We start from the raw sequence: 27,678 nt of genomic DNA on the forward strand, positions 1-27,678 counted from the left end.
TGAGGCAGGAGAATGGCGTGAACCCAGGAGGCGGAGCTTGCAGTGAGCTGAGATCCGGCCACTCCACTCCAGCCTGGGCGACAGAGCGAGACTCCGTCTCAGAAAAAAAAAAAAAAAAAATTAAAAACCTAGCTGAGCATGTTGTTGCATGTGCCTGCAATCCCAGCTACTTGGGAGGCTGAGGCGGGAGAATCACTTGAACCTGGGAAGCGAGGTTGTGGTGAGCCCAGATCATGCTACTGCACTCCAGCCTGGGCAACAAAGCGAGGCTCCATCTAAAAAAAAAAAAAAGAAAAACCACAAAGAACTCCCCACCACAAAAACAAATCTTAAAGCCAGCTCTACATGCCCCAAGGTAAAGGGCATACTGATGATAATTAGAAAGCATTCTTAGTTTGGGAGTCCTACAATCACTTAACATCTCTGACAAATATCACACTTAATATTATGTAGTTTATTATTTTAATAAGTTATTTACAGTAAAAGACATTCTGGACACTTTATATACATCTTAGTATTAGACGACTTAAACTACACTTCACCAAAGGCTGTTGCAAGATGCTACATATTACAACATTAGAAATGAGATGCTAATCTCTTCCCTAAACAGGCCCCTACCATTGTCTTTCCCATCTTAGTTAATGTGAACTCATTCTCCCAGTTTTTCAAGCCCAGACCTTGCAGCCATGCTTGATTCCACTTTCCCACATCCTTAACTACTCCATTAGTAAATCAGGTCAACCCTATGACACAATATATTCAGATTCTTTCTACATCCACAGCTATCACCCAGCTCAAACCACCACCATCTTGCACCTGCATTATTCTCACAGCTTCCCAACTGGTTCCCTATTTAATTGTGTCAGAGACAGAATTCTTTTTTTTTTTCCTTTTGCCCTCTCAACCCAGCTTTTCCCAACTTTGGGAAAACTGGGAAGAGAAAGCCTAAGAGACAGAATTCTTAGGTAGAAGACAAAAAATAACAATTCTGATATTTACAATAAAAATGGCACTAAAAATCCCAACACTTTAAAGAGAAAGTCCATTCACTCACAAATGAGATGGTTGCCTGAAAAAGAACCCTCCTTTCATCTGTTGATAAGCAGCACCTACTGTTCTATATCAAGCTCCTCCCTCCCCTCAAAAAAGCTATCACAGCTTGCCATGGGTAAAAAAACATTAATTAAAAAAGAAAAAAAGTTAAAATTGAGAGGTAACAGTAGCAACTTTTAACTTTAGGAAAACATTTATTTTGTTACAAATGGACCCTCAATTTTTAACAAAGGTAACAAGACAGTTCAATGAGGGAGTAATTAATCTTTGCAACAAAGGTGCTAGGACAAGTGGTTTTTTGTTTGTTTGTTTGTTTCTGTTTTTGGAGACAGGGTCTCACTCTGTAGCCCAGGCTGGAGTGCAGTGGTGTATCATAGCTCACTGTAGCCTTGATCTCTGGGGCTCAAGCAATCCTCCCGCCTCAGCCTCCCAAGTAGCTAAGACTACAGGCATGCACCACCATGCCCATTTAATTTTGTTTTGTTTTTGTGTATTTTTTGTAGAGGTGAGGTCTCACTATATTGCCCAGGCTGGTCTTGAACTCCTGAGCTCAAATAATCCTCTGGCGTTGGCCTCCCAAAGTGCTGGGATTACAGGCATAAGTCACTGCACTGGGCCTGAAAGGTATATTGACACCCAAAAGAATCAATTTGCACACTTTCCTCACAATACGCACACAAATTAACTCAAAATGGATCAAAGACCTAAATGTAAGCACAACAATTTTATGAGAAGAAAATGCGGGGCCGGGCGCAGTGGCTCAAGCCTGTAATCCCAGCACTTTGGGAGGCCGAGACAGGCAGATCACGAGGTCAGGAGATCGAGACCATCCTGGCTAACACTGTGAAACCCCATCTCTACTAAAAAATACAAAAAAAAAAAAAAACTAGCCAGGCGAGGTGGCGGGCGCCTGTAGTCCCAGCTACTCCGGAGGCTGAGGCGTAATGGCGTAAACCCGAGAGGCGGAGCTTGCAGTGAGCTGAGATCCGGCCACTGCACTCCAGCCCGGGCGACAGAGTGAGACTCCGTCTCAAAAAAAAAAAAGAAAGAAAAAAGAAAATGCAGGAGTTAATTGACCTTCAGTTAGGCAGTGATGTTTATACCATTGATATACCATCAAAATTGCAGGTAGTAAAAGAAAAAACATATAAATTGGAATTTATCAAAATTAAAAACTTGTGTTTCAAATGACATCAAAAAAGTGAAAAGACAATCCACAGATTGAGTGAAAATATATGTAAATCACATATCTGATTTTAGATTTGTACCTAGAACAAAGAAGCTACTCAATGACAAGGCAAATAACCTAACTGAAAAATGATTCAAACAGACATCTCTCCAAAGAAGACAACACAAATGACCAACAAGCACAAAAAAAGATGCTCAACACTATCAGTTATCAGGGAAATGCAAATCAAATCAGAATGAAATACCACCTCACATCCACTAGAATAGCTATAATAAAGACAATAACAAGTATTAGTAAGAATGTGAATAAATTAGAATTCTCATATCTTTTAAGGTCAGAATTACTAGTGGGAATATAAAAATGATGCAGCCACTTTGGAAAAGAGTTTAGCAGTTTCTCAAAATGTTAAACATGGAGTTACCATATGATCCAGCAATTCCACTCCTAGGTATAAACTCAGGAGAAATTAAAACATATGTCCATACAAAAATGTATACATGAATGCTCATAACAGCATTATTCATAAGAGCCAAAAAGCAGAAAGAGCCCAGATGTCCAAATGGTGAATAAACAAAATGTGGTATATCCATACAATGGAATATTATTTCATAATAAAAACGAATGAAGTACTGATACATTCTATATGAATCTTGAAAACATTATGCTTAAGAAGCCAGACTCAAGAGCCCTCACATTGTATAATGCTATTTACATAAAATATCCAGAATAGACAAATTTATATAGACAGAAAATAGATGATGGCCAGTAGTGGCTCATGCCTAAAATCTCAGTACTTTGAGAGTCCAAGGCAGGGGGCATGCTGCAGGCCAGGAGTTCGAGACCAACCTGGCTAACATAATGAAACCCTGTTTCTCAAAAAAAAAAAAAAAAAACAAAAAACAAAGTAGATTAGTGTTGCCTAAGGCTGGAGATGAGAAAAGTTAAAGGGAATGCTAACAGGCATAAGATTTTTTAAAGGTGATGAACTTTTTTTTTTGAGATAGGGTCTCACTCTGTTGCCCCAGCTGGAGTGTAGTGGCGCAATCTCTGCCCACTGCAACCTCTGCCTTCTGGCTTCAAGCGATTCTCCTGCCTCAGCCTCCTAAGTAACTGGGACTATAGGTGCGTACCACCATGCCCGGCTAAATTTTGTATGTTTTTGGTAGAGACGAGGCTTCACTGTGTTGGCCAGGCTGGTCTCAAACTGGCCACAAGTGATCCACTCACCTCAGCCTCCCAAAGTGCTGGGATTATAGGCATGAGCCACACCTGGCCCTGGTGATGCAAATATTCTAAGATTAGATTGTTGGGATGGGTGTAAATATATGTAAATATACCCAAAACCATTGAATGGTATACTTAAAACGGGTAAATTTTATATGCCACCTATATCTCAGTAAAGCTTTTTAAAGAAATGAATCCTCAGACTAGCAACACTATAAATATATACAATGAAAATAATTACAAGATCAGACAACCTTCATGAAATAGGTTTCTACTCATGATGCATTAAACAAATAAGAAGAATGATGTTTTTTGTTTGTTTGTTTTGAGACAGAATCTTGTTCTGTTGCCCAGGCTGGAGTGCAGTGGCACAATCTCAGCTCACTACAACCTTCTCTTCCCAGGTTCAAGCGATTCTTGTGCCTCAGCCTCCCAAGTAGCTGGGATTAGAGGTGTGTGCCACCATACCAGCTAATTTATTTATTTATTTATTTATTTATTTTTTGAGACGGAGTCTCGCTCTGTCGCCCAGGCTGGAGTGCAGTGGCGCAATCTCAGCTCACTGCAAGCTCTGCCGCCTCCCGGGTTCATGCCATTCTCCTGCCTCAGCCTCCCTAGAAGCTGGGACTACAGGCGCCCGCCACCACGTCCGGTTAATTTTTTTGTATTTTTAGTAGAGACGGGGTTTCACCGTGTTCGCCAGGATGGTCTTGATCTCCTGACCTCGTGATCCGCCCGCCTCCGCCTCCCAAAGTGCTGGGATTACAGGCGTGAGCCACCGCGCCCGGCTATTTATTTATTTATTTTTAGTACAGATGAGATTTTCCCATGTTAGCTAAGGTTGGTCTTCAACTCCTGGCCTCAAGTGATCTGCTCACCTTGGCCTCCCAAAGTGCTGGGATTACAGGCGTGAGCCATTGCACCTAGCTGTAAACAAATAATTATTGAGCTCTACTACATACCATGGCATCTATCTTAGCCGAAGTTCTGGCTGGGCATAACCTAATTTTAAAAGGGAAGTACTGTGCCAAAGGACAAAACATACAGGGTTGACCATGGTACCAAGTCATTGTTCAATTACCTTCAAATGCATTCAACAATGACCCAATGGCCGGGCGCGGTGGCTCAAGCCTGTAATCCCAGCACTTTGGGAGGCCGAGACGGGCGGATCACGAGGTCAGGAGATCGAGACCATCCTGGCTAACATGGTGAAACCCCGTCTCTACTAAAAAATAGAAAAAACTAGCCGGGCGAGGTGGCGGGCGCCTGTAGTCCCAGCTGCTTGGGAGGCTGAGGCAGGAGAATGGCGTAAACCCAGGAGGCGGAGCTTGCAGTGAGCTGAGACCCGGCCACTGCACTGCAGCCTGGGCGGCAGAGCGAGACTCCGTCTCAAAAAAAAAAAAAAAAAAAAAAACAATGACCCAAGCATCCAGACTAGATGTGTAAGGAAACACTCCATTTAGCTTGGAACTTCAGTGGTAAATATCTTTGTACAATGAAATAAATACCTTCTCTGTGAGCTATCCACTCTATCATCTGATTATTATTATTATTATTATTTGAGAAGGAGTCTTGCTCTGTTGCAAGGCTGGAGTGCAGTGACGCGATCTCGGCTCACTGAAACCTCTACCTCCCGAGTTCAAGCTATTCTCCTGCCTCAGTCTCCCGAGTAGCTGGGACTACAGGTGCGTGTCACCATATCCAGCTAATTTTTGTATTTTTAGTAGAGACGGGTTTCACCACGTTGGCCAGGATGGTCTCGATCTCTTGACCTCGTGATCTGTCCGCCTCAGCCTCCCAAAGTGTTGGGATTACAGGCGTGAGCCACCGCACCCGGCCTTCATCTGATAATTATTAAGGGCTTAGAACGGACAGAGACTCTAACTAGAACCTACCTCTCACATATAAAAGTGCAGAATAAATCCCTGCCCTGCAGAAGGTTGCACATCATAATCATAATTTACTTCTTTTCTTTTTTTTTTTTTTTTTGAGACAGGGTCTTGCTCTGTCATCTAGGCTGGAGTGCAGTGGTGCAATCACAGCTCACTGCGGCCTCAAACTTCTGGTTTCAAGTGATCCTCCTGCCTCAGCTTCTGAAGTAGCTGGCATTACAGGTACACACCAGTGCATATGGCTAATTTTTATTTTAATTTTTTTTTTTGAGATGGAGTCTTGCTCTGTTGCTCAGGCTGGAGTACAGTGGCGTGATCTCGGCTCACTGCAACCCCTGCGAATCTTCTGCCTCAGTCTCCCGAGTAGCTGGGACTACGGGCACGTGCTGCTACCATGCCCGGCTAATTTTTATTTTTAGTAGAGACGGGGTTTCACAATGTTGGCCAGGCTGGTCTCGAACTCCTGACCTCATGATCTGCCTGCGTTGGCCTGCCAAAGTGTTGGGATTACAGGCGTGAGCCACTGCACTCAGCCTAATTTTTATTTTATTTTGTAGAGATGGGGTCTTGCTTTGTTGCCCAGGCTAATCTTGAACTCCTAATGTCAAGAGATCCTCTTGCCTCAGCCTCCCAAAGTGCTGGGATTACAGATGTGAGCTAACACACTCAGCCCTTATTTATTTTTCAACTGAGCCATGCATAGAAGGCAGAAATTCTTTCTGGATTGTATACTGCTACTAGTAGAAAATAGATAATTATTGAGTAGAAGAGAAAGTACTAAGATACTTGGGTTTCATAATTGTGCAGGAATATCTTTTTTTTTTTTTGACACGGAGTCTTGCTCTGCCACCCAGGCTGGAGTGCAGTGGCCGGATCTCAGCTCACTGCAAGCTCCACCTCCTGGGTTTACGCCATTCTCCTGCCTCAGCCTCCCGAGTAGCTGGGACTACAGGCACCCGCCTCGTCGCCCGGCTAGTTTTTGTATTTTTAAGTAGAGACAGGGTTTCACCGTATTAGCCAGGATGGTCTCGATCTCCTGACCTCGTGATCCGCCCGTCTCGGCCTCCCAAAGTGCTGGGATTACAGGCTTGAGCCACCGCGCCCGGCCAGGAATATCTTTTTTAAACAGCTAGATAATAGATTAAGGGGGAACAAGCAGTTTCCTAACTGAGAACATCCTTTACAGGAGTTGGTATGTGAAGAAGGGAATGCAAGATGTGCGTAGGAGAGACTAAGGCTAGGGTACAAGGAACTGCATTTCCTCTGGTTAAGCACAAGGCAGTTGCTTATTTCCAGAAGAGAATACGGACTTTGATATAGCACACATTAGAAGAGGGCTAGGGCAGTGCCCGGTGGTTCACGCCTGTAATCCCAGAACATTTGGGAGGCTGAGGCGGGAGGATCGCTTGAGACAGGAGTTTAAGACCAGCCTGGGCGACATAGTGAGACATCATCTCTACAAAAAAGACTTTTTTTTTTTTTTTTTTAAATTAGCTGGGTGTGGTGGTACGTGCCTGTAGTCCCAGCTGAGGTGGGACGATCTCCTGAGCCTAGGAGGTCGAGGCTGCAGTGAGCTGTGACTGCACTACTGTACTCTAGCCTAGGCTACAGAGTGAGACCCTGTCTCAAAAATACAAATAAATAAATTAAATAAAAGAAGAGGTCTGTCCCAGTTCTTCGGAATAACCAAAGGTGGAATGGTGAGAGGACAGTATTTTCATTTACTTTCTAAGCATTAATACCTCAATAATTGGGAAAAAAGTTAAAGGCAAGAAGATGAAAAATAAGAAAAAAGAGGACATTTAGGATATCAGTCCAGGAGGGTTTAACATCCAAGTGCCAAGCACACAAATTAAACAAACAAACAAAAAGTCACATAGAAAGAATGAGAATGACATGGAACCTTTAAAAGAAAAAAAGCAATGTCTATAAATTATGAAGAAAAATAATTTTAAACTCAAAATTATATCCCAGTTAGGTTACCAATCAAAATTACAGTGGAATAAAGATATTTTCAAATATAAAAGAACTATAGGGGATTGTCTCACATTTGGAAAAACAAATCAAATATACAAGCAGTCAAAAAAAACCTACTTCCTACATAATCTTTCTTAGAAAAGCCACTGAAAGGTAAGCGCCAGCAAAATGAGGGTGTGAGCAAGGTAGAAAAACTACACACAAAAAACCCATGAGATCAGAAACAAAGGACAAACAAAGGAAAACAGTCAAGGAAATACTGAAATAACAGCTGTTTAGACCACAGGCCTAAAGCAACCACTCCAGATTAAAGAAGGAAGGTGGAAAGCTCTAGAGGGAGGGCTCCAGAAACAAACAAACAAACAAATGGAACTGGTACATCATTTGAATAAATAACATCGACAGCTGTATAAAATATGTGATGAACAGTAACAGAAAACAAAGCAAAAGAAAAGAACGAGGGCCACTGAATCCAAGAACAAGAGTTATATGAGAAAGGAAACCTAATCAGTGTCATGCTTGGGTCAGCAGAGAGAAATATTCACACAGCCATAGTAATGTAAACACTAGTGACTTAACCAAGAGTTGTGATCAAACTATATTACAATACTGGGAGAATAGGGGAGAGGACAGATGATGTGGCAGTGATGGCGGGAGTGGAGGGTATGGAGAAAGGGTGAACGTAAGATAACTAAATCTTCATCTACCTTAAAATGAGGTTAATGGGCAGTGTTTAAAATTGATAAGAAATAGCTATATGAGCATATTTGAAAATATGAAAAAAACAGCTCAAGTGGTTGCCTCTCAGGGGATTAGAAGGGATGGGACAGAAAACTACAGTTTTTGTTATAAGCTTTTCCTGACATTTGATTTGAAACTGGGGTCCCTCCCTCTATATGTGAAAATCACAACTGAAGATGAGATTTGGGTGGGGACACAGAACCAAACCATATCACTGATCAAGGTTCAACTTTTGCACACGTGTAGTTTCCTCGTAGGGCTGTTGTGAGGTTTAACACAGTAAAGCATCCAACAGAGGGCCTGGCACGTAGTAGGTGCTCCAAAAACCTAGTTGTTATTACTGGTGATTGTTTTAAATAATAGGGACTTAGGCCGGGCGCGGTGGCTCAAGCCTGTAATCCCAGCACTTTGGGAGGCCGAGACGGGCGGATCACAAGGTCAGGAGATCGAGACTATCCTGGCTAACACGGTGAAACCCCGTCTCTACTAAAAAAATACAAAAAACTAGCTGGGCGAGGTGGCGGGCGCCTGTAGTCCCAGCTACTCGGGAGGCTGAGGCAGGAGAATGGCGTGAACCCGGGAGACGGAGCTTGCAGTGAGCTGAGATCCGGCCACTGCACTCCAGCCTGGGTGACAGAGCGAGACTCCGTCTCAAAAAAAAAAAAAAAAAAAAAAAAAAATAATAATAATAATAGGGACTTGTAAAGAAAATGAAATAAACTTATTTTCATCTCCTTGAACAGACATTTTAGAACTGAAAATAGACTAACTTTTATCTAAGTGTCCCCTATCTCAGAAGTGAGATAGAGACGGTGTTTCACCGTGTTAGCCAGGTTGGTCTCGATCTCCTAACCTTGTGATCCGCCCGTCTCAGCCTCCCAAAGTGCTGGGATTACAGGCTTGAGCCACTGCGCCCGGCCTATTTTCTTTCTCTTATCTCACATCTAATTCCAGAAAATCCTATTGGTTTTACTTTCAAAATATGTCTCAAATTTTACCACTTCTTACTTTCTCCCATTAAGCTCACACAAATTCTCCACGGACTGACCGTAGATCTTCTGGTTCAGAGTATCTTGTGTGTCAAGGAATTCTTTGGAATACAGAAAGTTTATGGATTGCTTCTTAAACGTTTTTCAATGTATAAAGTAAAATACATCAGAAAGATTACAAGGAAGTCAAGGGTATTAAAAGCTACCAAACTGTTAGGAAAACTGCTCATTACCCTCCAATAGCTCCCCATCACATCAGAATAAAATCCACACCCCTTACAGTGGCTTAAAAGGCCCCTTGCGCTTCTCTATCACTGTCCCCCTTACTCATTTTGCTTTAGGCACACAGGTCTTCTTGCTGGTTTTCCAACATGCCAAGCTTGTTTTCCTCTCAGGGCCGGTATACCATTTGTTCTGTATCTGGAATACCCTCATCTCCCAGATTTCTGCATGGCTTGGTTCACATCCTTTGGGTTCATGTACACATGCCATTTTCTGAAGAAGTCTTCCCAGGCAACAGCACCTAAATTAGCCTCCCCTCCCTAACCACTAGTCACTCTCTATCCTCTCACCCTGTTACTCTTTTCTTTTTTTTTTGAGACAGAGGCTCGCTCTGTCGCTGAGGCTGGAGTGCGAAGGCACGATCTCAGCTCACTGCAACCTCTACCTCCTGGATTTTCAAGAGATTCTCCTGCCGCAGCCTCCCAAGTAGCTGGGATTACTGGTGCCCACTACCACACCCAGCTAATTTTTGTATTTGTAGTAGAGACAGTATTTCACGATGTTGGTCAGGCTGGTCTTGAACTCCTGACCCCAGGTGATCCATCCTCCTCGGCCTCCCAAAGCGCTGGGATTACAGGCGTGAGCCACCGCGCCCAGCCTCATTTTATTTATTTATTACTCCCACCCCACCCTGTTCCCCAGCTCCAAAGCAGAATATATGCCGGCAACGAATTTTGTGATTTTTCATCTTTGAATTCCCAAAGCTCAGCAGGACGAGGTATACAATTAAAAACTCAGTAATTATTTGGTGAATGAAAGAGCAAATCTCCTTACAGATTGAAGAAAACTGTATTAATATGACTGATCCATAACACCAAACCTTAAGATGACTAAACAACTTGCACAATAAAGGGAGAATGTGTTAAAAAGAGAAATATAAGTACTAAGAATTAAAACTGACCACAAATATATATATAATTATTATTTAATTAAATTAATTAATCAATTTATTTATTTTTGAGACGGAGTCTTGCTCTTGTTGCCCAGGCTGGAGTGCAGTGGCACAATCTCGGCTCACTGCAACCTCCACCTCCCAGGTTCAAGCTATTCTCCTGCCTCAGCCTCCTGGGTAGCTGGGATTACAGGTGCCCGCCATTACGCCCAGCTAATTTTTGTACTTTTAATAGAGACAGGGTTTCGTCATGTTGGCCAGGCTGGTCTCGAACTCCTGACCTCAGGTCATCCTCCTGCCTCAGCGTCTCAAAGTGCTGGGATTACAGGTGTGAGCCACCGCACCCAGCCTACGGCAAATATATTTACACTTCCATTTTCTCTTCTTTTTGAAGCTGGGCCTTTCTGTCAGTACCCTGAACAATAGAGTTTACCTAGTCTGGACTTTGCCTTTAAGAAGAACGGCAGCTTCCATTTTCAATGCTTAGAATCTGCCTACCATGTAAGAAGTGCAAGCACCCTGAGAGAAGCATGCTACTGGAAGCCCAAGTCACATGAAGAGGCATTAAAAGATGATAACTGGGGCCAGGTACGGTGGCTCACATCTGTAATTCCAGCACTTTGGGAGGCTGAGGCAGGCGGATCACTTGAGGTCGGGAGTTCAAGACCAGCCTGACCAACATGGTGAAACCCCATCTCTACTAAAAAATACAAAATTAGCTGGGGGTGGTGTGCATGCCTGTAATCCCAGCTACTTGGGAGGCTGAGGCAGGAGAATCACTTGAGCCTAGGAGGGAGAAGTTGCAGTGAGCCAAGATCACACCACTGCACTCCAGTCTGGGCGACAGAGTGAGACTCCGCCTCAAAACAAACAAACCCCAAAAAGAAGATAATTATTTGGGGGCTCAGTTGGGAGAGAGACCAAGGATTGTGAAGACATTGTGAGTAAAGAGGCCACTGTGGAAATGGATTCTCTGGTCCAGCCACTCCAGCTGATAGCATGTGGATCCAAGATGAACCACCCAGACAAGCCCATCCCAAATTCCTGACCTAAAAATTATGAGCCAAGCAAAAATGGTGATTTTTTTTTTTTTTTAACACGGAGTCTCACTCTGTTGCCCAGGCTGGAATGCAGTGGTGCAATCTGGGCTCAATGCAACCTCTGCCTCCTGGGTTCATGTGATTCTCCTGCCTCAGCCTCCTGAGTAGCTGGGATTGCAGGTGCCCAACACCACACCCAATTAATTTTTATATTTTTAGTAGGGATGGAGTTTCACCATGTTGAGCAGACTGATCTTGAACTCTTTACCTCAGGTGATCCTTGGCTTCCCACAGTGCTGGGATTACAGGTGTGAGTCACTGCACCCAGCCACAAATGGTGATTTTAAAGCACTAAGCTTTACAGTAGTTTGTTGCATATGCAGCAAAGGCTAACCAGAACATCAAACAAGGGAGGAATTCTTAAAGCTAAGCAGACAAGAAGTTATAAGCAATCAAAACAATGTCACATGATAGTATACAATGGAGCAGAACTGCCAAAAAAGCATGAAAACAAGTGAAGAAGATCTAGAACATTTATTATTACTATTATTATTTTTTGAGACAGAGTCTTGCTTTGTCGCCCAGGCTGGAGTGCAGTGGTGCAATCTTGGCTCACGGGAACCTTCGCCTCCTGGGTTCAAGCAATTCTCCTGCCTCAGCCTCAGCCTCCCAAGTAGCTGGGACTACAGGCACATGCCACCATGCCCAGCTAATTTTTTCGTATTTTTAGTAGAGATGGGGTTTCACCGTGTTAGCTGATGGTCTCAATCTCCTAACCTTATGATCCGCCGGCCTCGGCCTCCCAAAGTGTTGGGATTACAGGCATGAGCCACCATGTCCAGCCAGATCATTTATTTTTAAATGTAGGTCATTAATGCAACAGATTTGTTAAAGGGGAAAAAAGGATGGAAGAGTTTTAGGGGAAAACAATATACACACATAGGGAAAAAAACAAGACACTGGTACCACATTATGATTCATCTGCCATTCTTAACACAGGTTTTAAAATAAACAGGCCAGGCGCAGTGGCTCATGCCTGTAATCCCAGCACTTTGGGAGGCCGAGGCAGGCAGATCACCTGAGGTCAGAAGTTTGAGACCAGCCTGGTCAGCATGGTGAAACCCTGTCTCTACTAAAAATAAAAAAATTAGCTGGGCGTGGAGGCACGTGCCTGTAGTCCCAGCTACTTGGGAGGCTGAGGCAGAAGAAACCTTTGAACCCGGGAGGCAGAGGTTGCAGTGAGCTGAGATCACGCCATTGCACTCCAGCCTGGGCAGCAGACCAAGACTCTGTCTCAAAATAAATAAATAAATAATAATAAAATAAAATAAACTTAAAATATGGTGAGGGCTGTTAACGATAGAATATGTTATTACAGGAAACAAAAGACTGATGCTGTGGTTTGAATGTATTCCCCAAAGTTCACGTGCTGGAAACTTAATTCCCAATAAAACAGTGTTGAGAGGTGGGGCCTTTAAAAAGTGATGAGGTCATGAGGGCTCTGCCTCATGAATAATGCTGGTTCCAAGGGAGTGGGCAAGTTATTGCAGGAGTGGACTCTTGATCAAAGGATATGTTTAGCCACTCTCTCTATTTTTTAAATAATAGAGACAAGGTCTCACTAGGTTGCCCAGGCTGGTCTTAAACTCCCAAGCTCAAGCGATCCTCCTGTCTCGACCTCGTAAAGTGCTAGGATTACAGGCATAAGCCACCATGCCCAGCTTGGCCACTTTCTTTCTTTTTTTTAATGTCTAATCATTTATTAACTATGTTTCTGTATGATGTTATTAATACACTGCATACATGACAAGCCATACGTCAAAACCAGACAGTACAATTAAATAAAGTAACAGATAATAATTTTAGCATTTTCTTGTCTCACCACCAACAGATATTAAGCCCATCCTTACTAATTTATGCTCCTCACTTTAAAAAGGATGATCATACACCAGAAAAAACTAGATCAATGTATTTCTTCAAAGAGGCTTTTTTGAGAGAAACACGGCCCTCATTTCCTACTCCCCAGGATCCCTTCCTCTCTGCTTCTCTCTTCTCCAGGTTTCCTCCAATGAAACCAATCTTTTGCTATACAAAATGCTTTTTGGTAGGCTGAGGAAAACAGTCAGTTGTTCAGCTCAGGCAGTTGAGATAAACGTCGAAAGATAGGGTAAAATTAATTAAACTTTATTTGTCCACCCTTATTCATGGGACCATGGTTTCTTCCTGTCCAGGCCACTTTCCTTTTGCTCTCTCATGCATGCTCTTGTGCTCTTCCACCCTTTCACCTTGGGATGATGCAGCAAGAGGGCCGTTGACAGATGCAGGCCACTCAATCTGACCTTCCCAGCTTCCTGAACTAGAAGAACTGAATCTCTTTTCTTTTTAACACTAATTACCCAGTTTCAGGTATTCTGTTATAGCAACACAAAACAGACTAAGACAAGCATCTTCTTGAAATATGTGAGAAAAGATCTGTATCTTCTTATGAAAGGGAAGATGTGATTCTGTTCAACTGAGGGACTTTCTTCTAGGATGACTCTGTGATTTTATGACCTAATGACTGTTCCCACTACTATTACCAAACTGCTTATGAACATGATAATAATTACTAAATAGCTACCTGCTGTTTACTACCACTGTGGTAGATACATTACCAACATCACTTAACCTTTGCGGCAATCCTGCCAATTAAGTATTATCATCCTCATTTTAAAAGTGCCAAAATGATGGTCAGCAAGATGAAGTAATATAGTCCCAAGGTTACTATGGTATAATACAGAATATAATTGGTCTTTGCCCACCATTCCTGGCATAGAACTTCAAAAATCCTTGCAATTTCCTGAGTGCCAGGAATATCTTTGTTGAGCTAACATGGTGATGCATAGTGGCCCCACAGATAGCTTCAGGCAGGGGACTGATCACCAGAAAGATCAAGCATGTGATTAGAGTTGTAACTCTGAGCCACCTTCTGCCCTTCTGTAGGCTTGAGCCCTTTTCTGAATCTCTCAAAGAATGCTTAACCTTGAAAACAATTTTCAGTAATCATTAAGGGCAGATATGAGGGCATGGCTCCAGCATAAAACCTTAAAAATCTATCTTTAACTTCTAGTAGAGTGAAGAGTATGGTTTTTGTTTCCTATCAGCTAGCGAGAAACCATAAAACACAAATTCTGAAAATACTTTTGTGGTCAAAAGTGTATGCTGGTCGGGTGTGGCTCATGTCTCTAATCCCAGCACTTTGGGAGGCCGAGGTGGGTGGATCACCTGAGGTTCAGGAGTTCAAGACCAGCCTGGCCAACATGGCAAAACCCCATCTCTACTAAAAATACAAAAAATAGCTGGGCATGGTGGCAGCACTGGTAATCCCAGCTACTCAGGAGGCTGAGGCAGAAGAATCACTTGAATCCAGGAGGCAGAGGTTGCAGTGGGCCAAGGTCATGCCACCGCATGCCAGCCTGGGTGACAAAGTGAGATTCCGTCTCAAAAAAAAAAAAAAGAAAAGAGTGTATGCTGCAACTGTTCTCAGCCAAAAAGAGCTTTCTAAGCATCAACACAGAAAAGCAATCTCATGGGATGCAAGCAGTAATACTATGCTTTTTACTACAGCTTATGCAAAAGCTTTCTAAGTCTATTTCAACTACGAAGTTTCCTTTCACAGAACCAAAAAGGGATTGTTCAAATTTAATCTTCCTTTCCTAGGATGTGTGTGAATTATATTGTTTATAAATGCTACAAGTTTTTACTTTTAATTATCTGAATCTCTTCTATGGAAATGCTGTAAGTTTTTAGATTCATCTGTGTTACAAAATTTTTATTTCTTACCTGGCCTGTTAGTGGCTGCCATAATAAAAACCTGCTGGCGTGCTTCCAGACCATCCATCTCTGTAAGGAGCTGATTCACCACTCGGACACTTGCCCCTGTCTAAAAAGACATAAATCTAGTTCCATCAGCTCTCAATACAAAGGAAAAAAAAAAAAATTTTCTTCCCCATGAAAATAATACATTTCCCCATGCAAAAGAGATAACAATGATCATTTTCCAAGGAGCCACTATACGCACACACTGTGCAAAATGTGTTCTCATCAGTGGACCTCCCCAGCAATCCTATTATTATCCACAGTCTAAATGAGGAAAGTGAGGCTTAGAGGAATTATTTGTCCAAGTTCTCATCACTAGATAAAGGAAGAGATGAGACTCAATCTCAGGCTGAATGGATCCCAAGGTCTGATGTTTCTGAGTTACTCAAACATCTAACCATCACAATACACTTCCCTTGGGGCAAATCTACAGCTAGCTTTTGTTTCTTTGGTAGAGATGGGTCTTGCTATGCTGTCCAGGCTAGTCTCGAACTCCTGGCCTCAAGCAATCCTCTTGCCTCAGCCTCCCAAAGTGCTGGGATTATAGGTGTGTGAGCCGCACCCCACCCAGACTAAGCTTTTTTTTTTTTTTTTTTTTTTTTTGAGATGAAGTTTCGCTCTTGTTGCCCAGACTGGAGTGCAATGGTGTGATCTCGGCTCACTGCAACCTCCGTTTCCCAGGTTCAAGCAATTATCCTGCCTCAGCCTCCCAAGTAGCTGGGATTATAGACATGTGCCACGGTGCCAGGATAATTTTGTAATTTCAGTAGAGATGGGGTTTCACCATGTTGGTCAGGCTGGTCTTGAAACTCTTGACCTCAGGTGATCAGCCCACCTCAGCCTCCCAAAGCGCTGGGATTATAGGAGTGAGCCACCCAGCCCTAGACTAAGCTTTTGAACCCCAAATTTCCCAGTATATCAGGTATTCTAGATCTTATTTTATTCTTAAATTTAACAGTGGGAGGTTGTATACCAGCTTTGGTGAGACTAATTTTTTTTTTGAGGTGGGGTTTTACTCTGTAGCCCAGGCTAGAGTGTAGTGGTGTGATCTCAGCTCACTGCGGCCTTCCCTTCCTGGGCTCAAGTAATCTTCCCACCTCAGCCTCCCAAGTAGCTGGTACTACTGGTGTGTGCCACCACGCCTAGCTAATTTTTGTATTTTTTTCTAGAGATCCTCTTGCTATATTGCCCAGGCTAGTCTCGAACTCCTGAGCTCAACCGATCCTTCCATCTCGGCCTCCCAAAGTGCTGGGATTACAGGCTTGTGCCACTGCACCTGGATGACACTAATGTTAATAAATTCTGATAACCCACCAACATCAGACCAGCCAGGTGTTCCAGATCTTTTTAGTGCAACACATACAGGAGTATCTGGGACACTGATGAGGTATTTTCTCTTTTCCTTGAAGCAAATAATACAAAGTACAGTTACCTCAGCAATATCTAGGTGAAAGGAAACATCCAGGGAGTTGGTATACATTTAGGGAGAGGGATAAATCACTTAGATACAGAAACAACAAAAAAGTTTTAAATGAAGGAAATGAGAAAAGTGGTGCTGTGTTTTTGGTCATTAATTGCTTTTCTTCACCATAAATTTTACGTACAGAGGTGGTAATGGGCTTACCTCATTTCTTTCTTTCTTTTTTTTTTTTTTGAGACGGGGGTCTTGCTCTGTCGCCCAGGCTGGAAGTGCAGTGGTGGGCTCTCAGCTCACTGCAACCTGTACCTTCCGGGCTCAAGCAATCCTCCTACCTCAGCCTCCCGAGTGGCTGGGACTACAGGTATGCACCACCACACCTGGCTAATTTTTCTTTTCTGTGTAGAGTCAGGATTTCACCATGTTGCCCATGCTGGTCTTGAACTCCCAGACTCAAGCAATCTGCCTGCCTTGGCCACCCAAACTGCTGGGATTACAGGTATAAGCTACCATGCCCAGCTTACCCCACTGATTTCTCTAGAAAAAAAAATTTGGTGCTCCTTATTATCACTCCTGGGGAACATAACACTAACAGAATCATAATCCATACTCAAAAATATAAGGAAGTAAAGGGTAAAAAATACTGTTCTACATAAGCAAGACGAGAGTCAATACAAGAATGACTGATAGATTTTTCTGTATTAAAGCCATAATATTCTGGCCGGGCATGGTGACTCACACCTGTAATCCTAGCACTTTGGGAGGCCGAGGCGAGTGGATCACCTGAGGTCAGGAGTTTGAGATTAGCCTGGCCAACATGGTAAAACTCATCTCTACTAAAAATGCAAAATTAGCCAGGTGTGGTAGCACACATCTGTAGTCCCAGTTACCTGGGAGACGGAGACAGGAGAATCACTTGACCCTGGGAGGCGGAGGCTGCAGTGAGCTGAGATTACGCCACTGCACTCCAGCCTGGGTGACAGAGCAAGACTGTCTCAAAAACAAACAAACAAACCACAAGAAAAGAAACCCATATATATCAGAGTATAGAAATGTATGGCAGTAGGCTGGGTGTGGTGGCTCATGCCTCTAATACCAATACGTTGGGAGGCCGAGGCTGGTGGATCACTTGAGACCAGGTGTTCGAGACCAGCCCAGCCATCATGGTGAAACCCCACCTCTACTGAAAATACAAATATTAGTCGGGCATGGTAGCAGGCGCCTGTAATCCCAGTTACTCGGGAGGTTGAGTCAGGAAAATTGCTTGAACCCGGGAGGCAGAGGTTGCAGTGAGCTGAGATAGCGCCATTGCACTCCAGCCTCCAGCCTGGGTGATAGAGCACGACTCTTTCTCACAAAAAAAAAAAAAAAGGAAAGGAAAGGAAAGGAAAGGGAAAGGGAAAGGGAAAGGAAAGGAAAGCACCTGTAATCCCAGTTACTCGGGAGGTTGAGTCAGGAAAATCACTTGAACCTGGGAGGCAGAGGTTGTAGTGAGCTGAGATAGCACCATTGCACTCCAGCCTCCAGCCTGGGTGATAGAGCAAGACTCTTTCTCAAAAAAAAAAAAAAAAAAAGGAAAGGAAAGGAAAAGGAAAGGAAAAGAAAGAAATACATGGCAGTAGACATCCAAGAAACAAATAACACCGCTCTGCCTATGGAGCAGCCATTCTTCATTCTTTAAAAAAAAAGAGAGATAACCAGAAGTCAGACATGTACTTCATACAGCTACAGACTTCTTTGAGGGCAACAGTTGACAATGAACCTCTCCAAATTTAGATTTACCAGCTGACAGTAGAGAGCTGCAAACCAATGAAGGGGCTGTGGACAAATGAAGGGTTTATTCATGGCAGAAGAGATGGGAATAAAAAGGAAAAGAATAAAATCCAGAGCATGCCGTGCCCTAACCAGCTGGAGATATCAAAGTACTGTGTTTTGCTCCATAGCCCACAGTAGACTTTGGAATATGACTGCGGAACCTGGGAAGGATCTCTGCCTCAGTCATTGACATCACTATCAAAGATAAGCCTGTAATAAGAATTTTCTATGACGGTATCAATGACTACTGGATGAAGAAACAAAACCGCTAAAATGTGAGTCACATTTATTTATTTATTTGTATCAGTCAGCTTTTTTTGTGACTTTTGAATGTTTTTGGAGATTTTTAGCAAAATGAAGCATATAATGTTTTATGACCCAAGACACACACACACACGCACACACACACACACACACACACTTATTGAAAATAAATCACAAAAGATTTCCTAGGTTTCAGAAATGATGGTAAAACCCCGTCTCTACTAAAAACTACAAAAATTAGCCAAGTGCAGTGGCGGGCGCTTGTAATCCCAGCTACTCGGGAGGCTGAGGCAGGAGAATCGCTCGAACCTGGGTGGCAGAGGTTGCAGTGAGCCGAGATCGCACCATTGCACTCCAGCCTGGGTGACAGAGTGAATCGCCATTTCAACAACAACAACAACAACAACAACAACAACAACAAAAGAAATGTAACCATTCCCTCAGTCATCTTACAAGAAATGTACCTGTGGCCAGGCGTGGTGGCTCAACCCTGTAATCCCAGTACTTTGAGAGGCCGAGGCGGATGGATCACCTGAGGTCAGGAGTTCAAGACCAGTCTGACCAACATGGGGAAACCCTGTCTCTACTAAAAATACAAAAATGAGCCAGGTATGGTGGCGGGTGCCTGTAATCTCAGCTACTCAGGAGGCTGAGGGAGGAGAATCGCTTGAACCCAGGAGGTGGAAGTTGCAGTGAACCAAGATCGCACCATTGCACTCCAGCCTGGGAGACAAGAGCGAAACTCCGTCTCAAAAAATAAATAAATAAATAAATAAATAAATAAATAAATAAAGTAGCTGCTGTCTGCTTCAAAAAGGTTATATATTTATGGTTTATGTTATGCTTCACTAAGCTTCAAATTGTTATATAATAGCACTCCTAATAACAACTGTTTCTGGTACTCTGTACTGAAATCTCTAAGGACTGTGACTCAGTGTGGCTGAATCAAGTGGTATTCAATGCAGATCAATTTTATATCTTCTCCAGATATAAATGGGTGTTGGGTCTTTTTTTATCTTCTTCATTTTAACATCTTATTTAAGAGAAAAGGTTTTGGGTCTTAAAGTTAATAACCTGACCCTATTTTGAGTGCATGATATCTTAAATTGTTTTTTTTCCTGTCTCAAGAACCCTTTTAGCTCAAGAATGTTGTAGGATAACAAGATTATAAGGCAAGCTATTTAAAACTAATATCATTTCCATACTCACCTACTCATTTGTGTGAATTAGGATGACCTACAGATTGTGCAACCAAAATAATAAACAGGAAAAAAAATGGATGCAGAGGCAGATACAGAATACAACTGCTATCTCTAAGATTTGATTTCAAATTACTAGATGTCTTCACTAAGAGTCTCAATGCTCCTAAGGGATGACTTCATAAGAAATACCTGGCTTAGAACATAGAAAAGGTTTATTGTGCTAAAAGAATCTGTAAACCACTGGACCATGGTAATTACCTCTCGGTCTGATCTTCGAGGACATAAAGCATCCACTTCATCAAAGAATATCACACAGGGTGCTGAGTTCTTGGCTCGTTGAAAAACTTGTCGCACAGCACGTTCACTCTCACCAACGTACTAAACATACACAGAAAGGAAATAAAATACCAACGGTTCAACTTTGTGGTTTGGGTCAAATGACAGTAAAACAGTTTTATGTGACATAAAACTAGTTTATGTGTCAAAGTCCAGAAAGTATCAGGATGAACCATATACAATTGCTGATATTTAACCATTTTTGACCTGTAATAGTCAACTGTATATAGTTCAACTTAATAAAAGTAGCAACTATTTAAGCCTACTATAAATTTCCTTATTTATAAAATGAAGACTTAAGTGAAACGTAAGGTCTTCTCTAGCTCAAAAAAAATCACCAAAATTCAATTGTATTTTAGAACTAATCTTGTAAGCCTTGTGCATATAAAATATCCAGCAGTAATTTTCATTAATTCAACAGTATTTTACGTGCACATAAGTCAAATTACTATTTTATTGTTATTTCTATAAAAGTCATCTTACTAAATAAAGGAATAACTATTTTGTCATACAGCATCAGAGGAGGCAAAGTGAGCCAACTAGGCATTTAACAGGTTTCATAATGGCTTACTCTATGTTGAAATCTAAATCAAAATATAAAACATTAAGATAAGGCAAGAAATATAGCAATTCACAAGCAACTATAACATTAGGACTAAGCAATATGAAAAGCCACATGTAAGGATGATTTCGCTTTTAGCTTAGGCATAAAAAATTTTTCTTGTAAAATGTCAAACCAGATGACTAAGAAAGAGTTTTTTCTTAATGAAACTGCTAAATAAGATGGAATCCAAAAAACATCTTTACAGTGCCAATCATTATTATTTTTAAGATAGGGGTCTCTCTGTCACCCAGACCGGAGTGCAGTGGAGCGATCTCGGCCACTGCAACCTCCGCCCCGCAGGCTCAAGCAATTATCCTGCCTCAGCCTCCCGAGGAGCTGGGATTACAGGCATGCTGCCACTACCACCTGGCTAATTTTTGTCTTTTTAGTAGAGACGGGGTTTCACCATGTTGGCCAGGCTGGTCTCAAACTCCCAACCTCAAATGATCCATCCGCCTCAGCCTCCCAAAATACTGGGATTACAGGCATGAGCCACTACCCCCGGCCTACAGTGCCAACTATTTCATATCACCTCTGCTATAATGACTCTATGGCCAGAATAATCAAGGCAAAGAATACACTGCAGATGACAGCGATTCAAGTGCTATTTTTTCCTTTGACGAGAAATTTCTTTCCCTCATATCCTTTTGGTATTTTTCTTTAAACTTTTGCTCACTCTGCTTCCCTTACTTGAACTGCTTTCTAACCTACCTCCAAACATTTCTTCTTACATTCTAAAAGATCCTCATTAATCATTCTTCCCATAATAGCTCATTTGATTAAGCTGAACTATATGCAGTTGGCTATAACAGGTCAAAAATGGTTAAATATCAGCAAATGTATATGGCTCATCCTGATACTTTCTAGAATTTGATACACAAAACTGTTTTACTGTCATTTGACCCAAACCAAACCCAAAGTATTTCTTTGCTCTTAAAGTACTTTGTATTATTACAACATTTGAGCTCTTCTACCTTCACTATATTATATTATATTATATTATACAAAGCCCTTAGAAAGCAGGAGTCCTATTCAGATACTCAGATTTTATCCTTATTATAACATTTGAGCTCTTCTACCCTCACTATATTATATTACATAGCTCTTGGAAAGCAGGAGTCCCATTCAAATTTTTCTGTCCTAACATCCTGCACAGTATACAAATATAGTGCACAGTGTAGAAATACAGCACACAGTGTGCAAATACAATAGTGTACAAATATAGTAGACTTTCCTGGAAAATCTAATTTAGCAAAAACTACACTTGTAATGCTGAAGCAAAATATTCAGTACTGTTGTAAAAGAAGGCATCTCAGGGGGCTGGGAGACATAAAGTTTCAGACAGGAATAGAAGAGAACAATCAATACCGTTGGCAAAGTGACTTTGGAAATGGCAAACCAAGGTAGTAGCTAGGTAAAAGGAAATTTAATTTAGGGAAAAGTAAACCTAAAGTTTCAACAAGGACATATTAAAACCTATTTAATCTTAACAAGGCAACAGTGATTAAAAATAAGTAAATGAAAGAAAAGCCCATCTTATCCTTTATTTGAAACATGTAACATTTCAAGTAAAGATCCTACATTTATTATCTCAAAATCTTTATTGTCCATCAAATTTTCGACCATTTTAGTCTGGCTTTTGCAAACATCATTATTAAACATATTTTCCCTAAAGCCACCAATGACCTTTTAATAACTAAATCCCAAGTCCCACTCTCAATATCTTTTACACTGTTTGGTCATACTGACAAGGCTGAAAAACTCATCTTCCCTTGATTTTCAGGCTTAGCTGGTCTGGGGTGTCCTGCATCTTAGGACCAAGTACTTTCAGTCTCCTTTGCCAGATCTTGCTTCTTTATCCCTTAATTGTTCGAATCTTTCAGGGTTCAGTCAGAGGCCCTTAATGTAATTGTTCTTTTACTTAATAAACTTGTCCTACCAGAATGAACCCATTCCCATGGTTTTAGGTACCACTCGGATGATATTGACTTTCAAATCTCTTCAGAGCTTCAGATTCACATTTCCTACCGCCTGCTAGACATCTCCAGATGGCTGTTTAATCTAAAATGTCCTAGAGTGAACTCATTTTCCAATCCCAAGATGCCCATCTTCCTCACTAGATCATCTAATCTTTCTTTTTGAGACAGAGTCTCACTCTGTTGCCCAGGCTGGAGTGCAGTGGCGTGATCTCCACTCACCGTAACCTCCACCTCCTGAGTTCAAACGATTCTCCTGCCTCAGTCTCCTGAGTAGATGAGATTACAGACACCCACCACTCTGCCTGGCTAATTTTTTTGTATTTTTACAATGGGGTTTCACCACATTGGCCACACTGGTCTTGAATTTCTGACCTCAAGTGATCCACCCACCTTGGCCTCCCAAAGTGCAGGGATTACAGGCGTGAGCCACTGTGCCCAGCCCAGATCATCTACTCTTTGAGAGACATTCTGCACTCTTCCATAGACCTCTTCCCCCTACCCACCCATAAAAAACAAATCAGACCACAATGAGGCAAAATGTCATGTTCACCAGACTGGTAAAAATGAAAATATCTGACACCAATACTGCTGTTGAGAATGTGGACAATCTGATACAATCACTTTATTAAAACAGTTAGCAATATCCAATTTTTTTTTTTTTTTTTTGAGACAGGACATTGCAGTGTTGCCTAGGCTGGAGAGCAGTGGCGCGATCATAGCTCACTGCAGCCTCGACCTCTTAGGCTCAAGCAATCCTCCTACTTCAGGCTCCCAAGGAGATGGAACTACAGGTGTGTATCTGGCTAATTTTATGGATTTTTTTTGTAGAGATAGGGTCTCACTATGTTGCCCATGCTTGTCTCAAACTGGCCTCAAGCAATCCTCCTCCCTTGATCTCTCAAAGTGCTGGGATTACAGGTGTGAGGCACCGTGCCCAGCCAATACCTAATATTTTTGAAAGTGCACATACTCTAAGATTCAGCAATTCTCCTTCTGGGTATATACGCTAAGCGGAAAAAATCTCACAAATATATGCAAAGATATACATATATAATATTCAACCTAAAAATTCATCAGGAAAAAAACCCTGATTTTTAAAGTATGGTTATAGTCATTCAATGAAATGCCACACAAAAAGTTAATGAACTAAAAATACATCAACAGAGATAAGTATTATAAGTAAATATTGAACAAAAATAACAACCAAGAATAGGTGTAGTCACTCACGCCTGTAATCGTAGCATTTTGGGAGGCTGAGATAGGAGGATCACCTGAGGCCAGGAGTTTGAGACCAGCCCAGGCAACATAGCAAAACCTCTGCTTTCAGAGACCCTGCCTCTCTCTCAAAAAACAAAACAAAACAAAACCAAAAAACCCAACCAAATCAAGTTGCAAACGAATACACACTATTTTTTTTTTTTTTTTTTTTTTTTTTTTTTTTTTGAGACGGAGTCTTGCTCTGTCGCCCAGGCTGGAGTGCAGTGGCCGGATCTCAGCTCACTGCAAGCTCCGCCTCCCGGGTTTACGCCATTCTCCTGCCTCAGCCTCCCGAGTAGCTGGGACTACAGGCGCCCGCCACCTCGCCCGGCTAGTTTTTTGTATTTTAGTAGAGACGGGGTTTCACCGTGTTCGCCAGGATGGTCTCGATCTCCTGACCTCGTAATCCGCCCGTCTCGGCCTCCCAAAGTGCTGGGATTACAGGCTTGAGCCACCGCGCCCGGCCACACACTATTTAAAGGGCTTTTTTGTTTGTTTTGCTTTATACCATGGAGAGTGTATAAGGAGAGTTCCAAACGTATAACTAAAGTAGATATAACAGTTATAAACTTCAAATGTACCCACCACTGACCTTCAATTATTATCAACTCAGTGTATGACCAATCTTGCTTCATCTATACTCCTGTCCACTTTCCTTGTTTTATTGAAGAAAATCCTAGATGTCTTATTTTATTTATAAATATTTCAGCATCTCCAAAATATGATTTTAGCATGTCATTATTACACTTAAAAATTAGTATTTCCTTAATATCAAACATTCAGTAAGCACTAACATTTCCAATTATCTCATAAACCTCATACTTAAAAAAAAAAATTACATTAAAAAATTTTTTTGGTAGAGATAGGGTTTTGGTACGTTAGTCTGTCTTAAATGCCTGGCCTCAAGTGATCCTCTTGCCTCAATCTCCCAAAGTGCTGGGGATTACAGGTGTCGGCCACTGTGCCTGGCCTCATACTTCTGAAACATATAAAATAATACTATATATTGTTTAGGGATAAATACATACATAGTAAATATAGAAAGAAGTGCATGCAACTAATAAGCACCAAATTCAGCCTTGTGGGAAGTTCCATGGGAGACAGAACAGGGAACAACACGAGGAAGGGTTTGCAAGAAGCTTTAAGTGCACTTTTTTTTTTTTTGCTGGGTGATAGATACATAGGGGTACATTATATTACTCTTTGGAATTCCTTATATGTGGAAACTTTTATAATAAAATTTTTACTAAATACCATCTTTAAAAATATGTTACAATCTTGCTTTAAAGCCTCTATTAGCTCTCTGATATTCTGAAGTTAACATCCAAATTCTAGCTCGGTATAAAGGCCCTTCAGCGTCTGGCTATAACGTTCTTTTCCAATCCCAGTTCCCACCAACACCCTCTGCTTCAAGGTTCACATCTAATACCACCTCTGCTGGAAAATCAAAATGAAGCACAAGAAAAGTTACGAGGTATGTAAAAAGTCCATAGGAAATACTTAAGTATAACCCCCTTATTTTAGGGAGAAAGTAATACACAATAGGAAAGATTTAAAAGTTGGGGTAGAGATAAATTTTAAAAACCTTTTAAAACAAATGTTACCCTCATTTCTTCTTTGTTGGAATATATCATAGAATGGCATTTTTACTTTTCATAGAGAAGGACAAAAAATAAGAAATTCAAAGTGTCTTAAATTTGGATAATAAATTGCTTAAATGCAGAAGGAAGATACAGCACTTGAGTGACTTCTATCTCCAGAAGTATTTTTATTTATTAATACGGAACTCATCTGAGCCACATGACAACAGGACAAAAAGTAGATCAGGAGTCAGACAACTCAGACTGAAATCTTTGCTCTACTGCTTCTAGCTGTGGGAAAATTCAGGCTCAGAGGTTAACAGACTTAATTGAGAAAGCATTTATACACCCAAAGTAGCAAAGGAGAGCAAAGCTCAACCTCCTCACTCCTACGGCACTGATTTTAAATACCAAAATACCACAATTGCTGAAAGATCTGAGAACATTTTACCCCGTAGCTTGCATGACCATTACTTTTTCTAATCTAAAATAATGACTCATGCTCAATAACTTACCATGTTTAGTAATTCAGGGCCCTTGACAGATATAAAATTTAGTCCAGACTCATTTGCAACAGCCTAGCAAGAGGAAACAAAAAGACACAAGTAAGGCCAATACACAGTAATAATGACAACAATAATAATGATGATGTGTGACAAAGGACTTCTTGTGTTTTTTTTCTTTTCTTTTTTTTTTTTTGAGACGGAGTCTCGCTCGGTCGCCTAGCCTGGAGGGCAGTGGTGCAATCTCGGCTCACTGTAAGCTCTGCCTCCCAGGTTCATGCCATTCTCCTGCCTCAGCCTTCTGAGTAGCTGGGACTACAGGTGCCCGCACCACGCCCGGCTAATTTTTTGTATTTTTAGTAGAGATGGGGTTTCACCACGTTAGCCAGGATGGTCTCAATCTCCTGACCTCGTGATCCGCACACCTCGGCCTCCCAAAATGGTAGGATTACAGGCGTGAGTGGCGCCCAGCCCTTTTTGTGGTCTGAAGTCTGTGTCTCCCTTCCTATATTAATAGTGACTTGTTTCTTATTAAAAGGAAAAAAGGGCTGGATGCGGTGGCTCACGCCTGTAATCCTAGCACTTTGGGAGGCTGAGGTGGGTGGATCACCTGAGGTCCGGAGTTCGAGACCAGCCTGACCAGTATGGTGAAACCCCATCTCTACTAAAAATACGAAAATTAGCCGGGCATGGTGGCATGTGCCTATAGTCTCAGCTACTCGAGAGGCTGAGACAGGAGAACTGCTCGTACCCGGGAGGCAGAGGTTGCAGTGAGCCAAGATTGTGCCATAGCACTCTAGCCTGGGTAACAGAGCAAGACTCTGTCTCAAAAAAAAAAAAAAAAAAGAAAAGAAAAACAATAAAAGACAAATGAGAAAAGGGGAATACATAAAGGTAAAATCAAAGGATAACCTACAACTTTCTTTTTTTTTTTAATTTCACTTTGAATTTTTTTTGTTGTTTTTTTGAGACAGAATCTTACTGTCACCCAGGCTGGAGTGTGGTGATGAGATCACAGCTCACTGCAGTCTTGACTTCCCAGGTTCAGGCAATCCTCTCACCTCAGCCTTCTGAGGAGCTGGGACTACAGGAGTCTGCCACCACACTCAGTTAATTTTTGTATTTTTTTGGTAGAGGCAGGGTTTTGCCACAATGCCCAGGCTGAAATCTAGGACTTTCTAAGAATTACTAAGGCTACAAATCAAATGGAAATGACACAAAATATTTATGTGAACATTTGTTTACATAAACATGCTTATGTAAATACAAATACATTTACAGCCCTAATGTGGGATTCCAGTGAAAATGCTAGTCTCTGTACTCAAGAAATACCTCATGGGGTGAAAGTATTCATTCATTTACAAATGAAAATTTAATAACATCAGTTATCAGTCTTTACCAAGGGTCAATGTTGAGAAACACATAGTTGTATGTGTAGAGTCTAAGAATTACAATCTGAATGCAGAGGTGAAATCTGAATAAAATCAATCAGAACTTCAAAATGATCATGGAAGAGAGTCCTTTCCTATTCTTAGAACCTGGTATCTGAGCTCCCGATCTATGTTCCACTTACTACTCCTCAGC

At 41.7% G+C, this 27,678-nt stretch overlaps 1 protein-coding gene across 2 annotated transcripts in view; it reads right to left on the minus strand.

The window, feature by feature from the left end:
- NVL (nuclear VCP like) overlaps window positions 1-27,678 on the minus strand; it is a 102,827-nt gene that overhangs the window by 25,394 nt on the left and 49,755 nt on the right. For both annotated transcript variants that reach the window (XM_033195683.1, XM_033195684.1), the window contains exons 16-18: window positions 26,107-26,169; window positions 20,094-20,213; window positions 15,102-15,201 (exon numbers count right to left, since the gene is read on the minus strand). In XM_033195683.1, the coding sequence (XP_033051574.1) occupies window positions 15,102-15,201; window positions 20,094-20,213; window positions 26,107-26,169 (283 nt within the window). The remainder of the gene's footprint in view (window positions 1-15,101; window positions 15,202-20,093; window positions 20,214-26,106; window positions 26,170-27,678) is intronic.

The sequence above is a fragment of the Trachypithecus francoisi genome, unplaced genomic scaffold, assembly GCF_009764315.1.
Source record: "Trachypithecus francoisi isolate TF-2019V2 unplaced genomic scaffold, Tfra_2.0 Lachesis_group5, whole genome shotgun sequence".
Classification (NCBI taxonomy): Eukaryota; Metazoa; Chordata; class Mammalia; order Primates; family Cercopithecidae; genus Trachypithecus; species Trachypithecus francoisi.